General features: G+C 39.5%; 1 protein-coding gene across 4 annotated transcripts; it reads left to right on the plus strand.

Moving 5' to 3' along the window:
- Positions 1–1,213: 1,213 nt before the first annotated feature.
- On the plus strand, positions 1,214–4,908 carry LOC127382539 (uncharacterized). Of its 4 annotated transcripts, none has more exons than XM_051614293.1 (2): positions 1,214–1,435; positions 3,534–4,908. In XM_051614293.1, exon 2 carries the CDS (start codon positions 3,574–3,576, stop codon positions 4,531–4,533), a length of 960 nt encoding a protein of 319 aa, XP_051470253.1. In that variant the 5' UTR covers positions 1,214–1,435; positions 3,534–3,573; the 3' UTR covers positions 4,534–4,908. The 4 variants fall into 4 exon arrangements, with proteins under 4 accessions (XP_051470253.1, XP_051470256.1, XP_051470255.1 ...); XM_051614296.1 differs by having other exon boundaries at positions 3,626–4,908; XM_051614295.1 differs by lacking the exon at positions 1,214–1,435 and adding an exon at positions 1,815–1,849.
- The last annotated feature ends 1,707 nt before the right edge of the window (positions 4,909–6,615 follow it).

Here is a 6,615-nt window from a genome sequence, read left to right on the forward strand (position 1 = left end):
ACGTATTGCAAACATTTTGATTTGTTTGCTTCTTTGCTATGAGTTCTCCAATTCGCTTTGAGTGCTCAAGCAATAATTCTCAGCTGTAAAAGGAGCACCTACAGGCAGCATCTTACTGATGTTCAACATTAAAAAAAGATATGTATCAGTGTCTAGGAGAAAAATTGTCCACTTATTCATATTCCAAAAATTCTGAAAAAGTGGGTAATGTAAACAAAAATGTATAAATTGCTATGGTGTGAAGAACAGACTTCTTCTGAAGACTTCTCTGTAGTAAGAAGTGACAACACTCTTTAATAGCTGTTCACTGAGAAATAGCATAGCAGTGATGTGATCCCAGAAAGTGTGTTCTCATCTATTTTTGGCCATTTTGCCTGAAGAGGAGAAGACAGCTCATGTCCTGTACAGTTCCCCCATCCCTTCTATTTGCTTCAGTATTAGTTTTCACTGTAGGACATTAGGTGAGATTGAAAACAGAATGCAGAATAAGGACATTTAAAAGGTATGGAAATTAAAGTGTTTTCCAAGCCATTTGGCAGGAGGGTGGTGTCTTCAGAATTTTTTCCCCAGCACCAACTAATCAGCCTCCCTCTTTCTGGAATTTCATTACAGCCCCTGCTTCCAAATCAGTAATGGTGGAAGGGAAGGAGCAGGGGGGCCAGGCTGGATAGGGCTTTGAGCAACCTGGTCTGGAGGGAGGTGTCTGTGCCCGTGCAGGGGGTTTGGAACCAGATGATCTTTAAGGTCCCTTCCAACCCAGATAATTCTATGATTCTATGGATTGTGTTACCTTTCTACAGTGAAGTCTCAGAAAAATTCTTAGACTTCACCCAGAAGACCCCAAAAGCAGAGCTGGGGCATCCTTTTTTGCCATTAAACCTCAAAACCCTCTGCATTACCAGTTTTGTTGCCTTTACTGATTACATGAACTATTCTGAGCTTACCTTTGGTGTGGCTGTGCTGCTTGTGGCAAGTTTTTTCGATCTCTAGAAATACATGTCAATATAGAAAACAAAAGCATGCTAAGCTACTAGTATAACAGTGCATTTTATTTTCCCTTTCTGTGATCCTTCATTTTGAAATGATACATCCAGGTGCAGATGAAGCTGCTGTGTCACCTGGCTGCATGGCTAAGCCTGGCCTCTAGTGACCTCTGAGAGGGAGGGAGCTGCAGCTGAAGCCAAGTTCACTGGTCAGTTCAGTTTCAGTTTTGAAGGTGCAAAGGCAGGAAAAAGTCTCTATCCCTTTCTTTATAGCTTCGTCTTCAAATCAGCCTTGCAGTGATTACTACCAGTTTAAAATAGTCTGGATTTTTTGTTTACAATTTCACTATAATGTAAATTTATTTATGATCAACAGAGAACTTGGAGCCTGTTACAGTTATTTTGTTCCTTATGAGCATGGACCTCACCCTTGTGCCAAAGAAGACAAACAGGTAAATTTTCTAGCATATTCCTCTCTAGCTGCAGGTGCTTCTGTGCTTCTCTGAGCATAATAATCCCTTTGAGTTAAACCCCTTTGGAATGGTATGTGTTTTGCTATGATGAAGTCCAGAGTAGCAGTTCTAGCCTGTATGACAGTGACTTAACTGTATGTTGTCTAGAAAATTCTTTAAACCAGATTGGGGTCATTAAGTTCCAAGTCTGCCTTGAGCCTGAGCTGTGCCAAGGCAACTTTATTCCAATTTGGGAATTATACAGACCTCTGTCTCCATATAACTTTAAGGCATGCTGACAGCATGATTCAATCATTAACAAGAAATTGCAAAAAACCTAAGCAAACTACCACAGTAGACAACAAATGGTTTGGCAGGTGGTGGGACAGGAACAGCTGTGTCATCATATTTAAGGTGAGAGCCTGAGGCAAAGAAAACCTGAGTCCTGAGACAGGTGAGCAAGCAGCACCTTGTGAGTCATTGTTGGTGTTTGGTTTAACTTGGTGCTAGACTCCATTTCACCTGAGGTAAGCTGTTCCTAGACTTACACACTCTGCATGTGTAGTCTGTTTTTCTTAGAAAAGGGATTTTGAATAATACTTGAAAATATTCCTTTCCTCAGCATTCCTGGTAATGCAGACAGTGAACTAGCAAGTGAAGGTCTGTGTCTCAGGACTAGGGAAGCATGAGCGATACAGGACTTGGATAAAAGCTTGTTTTAAGCCAGTAGCTCAACTAAAAGGACCTTTTAACTGAAAGTTTAACAAGGAACTAAATAAAAGCTGTTAATCATGCTCTTCAGGAAGACTGTGTATTAGATTCTCAGGGAACTGATTCCAGCTCACAGACTTTATGGGACTTTCAGCCTAGAAAAAAGAGAGGAAGATAGATGTTTCCTTTTTATGTACAGGATCCTCAGCGTGGACCTGCTCAGTGGGCAGTGGAGGTTGTTTCTAAAAAGGCAGCAGGATACCCTCATAGTAAAAAATAATATTTTGCTGCATTATTTGGGTGAAATGGCCCTCTCCTTTTCTTAAGAGTAGGCAGCTGATGGGAGGGTGCTGCCGTACTGCTCTCAGGCCAGATGTTGTGGACAGATTCATGCAGATCTTTCTTACTGTCTCCGTTGTCTGCTCCTCTTGTCCTCTGCATCTCTGCAGGTGGCATAATTATAGGGGAAGGAGAGACAACACGAGAACCTGCCTCATCTGGAAATGCATCATTTCCATACTCCTCACCTGGCCTATAATTGAAGGGTTTTTTTATTCATGAAAGTGAAAAATATCCTATTTTATTCTGCTCTTCACTCATTTTACATCCATCCAACACTTACACTCAAGACTCTGATCTTCCTAGAGATGTAAGACTTTCAAACCAGAAAGCACTGTTAGCATCTTGCTGAATTCCAGCTTTCAAAAAAACAGTATAGTTAGTGAGGGCTTAACAATATCTTAGCTCTCTTGAAGAGAATGGAGACTTTAAAACCAAGTAGAATAGAGTCAGTCCTTAATGCGCTCACTGGTACCTGTCTATAATGCTACCAAGTGAGCTCAGCCTGAAGCATAGCTAGAGATGGAGCTTGGTAGCACTCAATTTTTATCAGTCTCCTTATTTTAGACAAGCCCAGTGCTGGTCTGAGCTGACATAGCCTCTAGTTTCTGTAAGCATCTAGATAACAAAAAGGTATTTTACACAGATTAATGAGATACAGATAATCTATCAAATTCTGTTGGATTTTTTTCCCCATCTTTGGTGAGAAAAAATTATTTCAAATATTTTCCTGGGATCTAGTGATTCTCTGCGATCAGAAAGGATGTTTGTGCTTTCTGGGGAAATTAAGGAGGCCCAGTAACCTACCATTTCCCTTGCCCTATTATTGTGGGAGAATGCTCTTTTTTGGAAATACTGTACCAGTTACATCTAGCCACACTATTTGCCCTGTTAATTTTTGTTTCTCATTTAAGTACTCTTCTTTCTGCTACATGGAATAAAATTAAAACAGGTTAATCAGTAACTAATTATTCCAGCAGCAGCTGAACATTTTCTCATGTGTTCCCAGCTGTGAGTAATTTAAAATCTGTCTTTTGCTTTTATGTAGATACTGATATATTCCATATTGTTGAGTCTTCCAGCAGCAAATGAAAAGTATGTATCTGTTCCTCATTTCCATTTTATATTTGCTTTTGGAAGCTACTGGCACCAAGGAGATTATATTTGGTCATCATAATTTCACAGAATATCAAGTAGGCAACATGAACCTGATTCTCTCTGTTCCACACGGTGGATCAATGGAACCCAAAGACATCCTTGATCGAGAAGCTGGCTGTTGGGATGCAAAGACATCCTCTTGTATTTTCTGTCATGAGTGTCCTCCTGGAAGTATTCAAAATTATAAGAAATGCAAAGTGTCTACCAACCAAGACAGGTATACTATAGAGGTGGCTCAGGCTCTTGCTGAAGAAATCAACAACATTACTGATGGGTTCTTCCCACATATCATTATAAACCACCTACAGAGGTTCAAGATGGATGCTAACAGGGAAAAGGCAGAAGCCTGCTTTGGAATTCCCCAAGCAGAACAGGCCTGGGAGGAGTATATGGGATTTTTGACCGCTGCAAAATCTCAGATGACAGGGGGGCTGATTCTGGATATCCATGGACAAGCACATCCTGAACAATGGATAGAACTAGGCTACACACTTTCAAAAGCTTCCCTTAACTCAGGCATCTTTTCTGCATCATGTTCCTCGATTAGCCATCTAGCCAGTCAGCTAGTCAATGTGTCTTCTGAGACTTTGGTTACAGGGAACAGAAGTTTGGGTAAATACATTGAAGACCAAAACAACAATTATGTTTGTGTGCCTTCTCCATCCAATCCTAGTCCAAATAACGGGAGCTATTATAGTGGTGGATACATAACAAAGACTTTTGGTTCCCGTAGTTCTGGCACTGTTGATGCAATTCAGCTTGAACTACCCCAGTGGGTGAGGGCAGCTAAAGAACGTTCCAGATTTTGTAAAGCACTAGCAAGGGCTGTAATGAAATTCTGGAGAACTAACTACTGCAGCCAGTACAACCATGAATTTCTGCCATGCTGAAAGAGGCTGTATTGTCAAAATGCCTTTCCATAATACAGTAATGATCTGGAACAACAGCACAACTGATGCACCTGGAACATGTAAGCCTGCAATGTAATTGCGGATGCTGGTGGAAAGAAGGAAAGTAAAGGAATACAGAGAAATGGACATAGAGAAAATCCACAGCTAATACCAACAAGAATACAGAGCTTTGTACTAGATTCAGCATTGAAAAGACTGCTTGAAGATGAGTGGGTATATTGGGAAGTATCACTTGCCTGGTGTGCTTTTCTGTGCTCAGTTTCTTTCCAGTAGCATCCTCTGTTCTCTAGCAGACAATAAACAACTATTCTAATGAATTCTGTGCAGTGCAGTGACTTAGTAGATTATCTGAAAGAAGTGAAGTGTCTCCACTTTTTTGTTACACTTAAGAAAGATAATTGGATAATATCATTGTGTAAAATGTTTGGGACCAAAACCAGTTTCCATTTGGTGTTTCTAAAGCTCCAGGATTTGGAACTTTTCAAGTAAACAGCAATTCTGAGCAGTGGTGCACAGGTTTTCTTAATTTAATGAATTATGGGAAAAAAAAAAAAAGTCTGAAAGCATTGTAGCACTGTAGTTTTGTCACAGTTTAATAGCACAACAATAAAGCAGTAACTTGATGGAAGGCTGCTAAAGGTAACACATACATATCATGCATTTTTGGCTGTTTTTCATACAGCATGGTTCCCTCCTGAGAGCTGGTCCACTGATTTCATTCAGCATAGAACTAAACACTTGATTGTTACTGGGAATAGTACTACACTATGGATGGGCTTTTCTGCACAGTAGACAATATAGTGGCATGAATAGACCTGAGTACATCTCAGCCAGACTCAATACAATTGAAGATAATATTTTTAAATATAATATCCAATATATGTAAGTCCAACCTGGGCAAATTTGGAGTAAAGAGGAAATCTGTGTTTTGACATGGATAATAACTGGCAGCAAATGTACATTAAGAACCCTAGGAGGTTCTCTTCAACTGGAAACTAAGGCATATGGTCACAGAAGATACTCATACTCTCTCCCTTGTGCCACCCAGAAAGTCAAACTGGATGAAAAGCCAATTTTCTTTGGCACTAAAATTCATTCTTCAGTAGAGTGTAAAACCAATTTTATCCATTTTATCCATTCCTGATTATAGAAGTTCCTGCAGCATCTTCCCTAAGAAAGCAGATGTCTAATCTGAGATCTTAGGTAAGAGTGTTTTCTCTTACTTAATATTTACTACACTGGTGCCTGTTAAGATCTTTGTCTCAGAGCCATAACAAATTCTTAGATATTGAATGGGCTACCCACTGATTTCAACAAGAATGATTTTTACATAACCCAAGACCCCTCCCCCTTTTGCTATGTGATTTTCCAAGCAGAAGGGCAGCTCATTACGTAGCACAGGGTGATAGATGCTGTTCAATATGATACTATTATTACCTATGTTAATTAAAAATTGGGATTTCCTCTTTAGATGAAAATAGGCAGTAAAGCATAAGAGGATAAAAGTTTTCTGACATTACTGTGCCACAGAAGAAGGGACAAACTTAGGTATTTGTTTCTTAAATGTTGGTGAGGAGATCAGTTTCCAACATTTGCCAGTTTTCTTCCAGTGCTGTCCGAAGGTTCAGTTTTAGATTAAGAGTTCCGGGTCGAACCATAAAAATAAGGAAGATGTTAAGTAGGTTTTAGCACATCCTAGGGGGAAATAGTTTAAGACTTTCAATTCACACAAAATCCACCAGAACCACATTGCTACTAGCCTCTCATTAAGTAAACAGCCACTGTCAACTGCAGAACAGTAGTATGATTTCTGATAATCATAAAATATGCTGAGTAACTTTCACAAATTTTGGTCTTGTTTACAGTGCTTCAGTGTAAGGAGTTCATATTGAATCACAGCAATGATAACATAATGCTATTACACTTTCATCTTCATTACACCTTGAATCATACATTGACCTACATTACATGAAACACATCTACTGTGCCCTGGGCTTGGTTTGTACTAGATAATAAAAATGATGAAAATAATTTGGGTCAATTTAGTTGACTTATAGTGTT

The sequence above is a fragment of the Apus apus genome, chromosome 3, assembly GCF_020740795.1.
Source record: "Apus apus isolate bApuApu2 chromosome 3, bApuApu2.pri.cur, whole genome shotgun sequence".
In the NCBI taxonomy this organism is placed as follows: Eukaryota; Metazoa; Chordata; class Aves; order Apodiformes; family Apodidae; genus Apus; species Apus apus.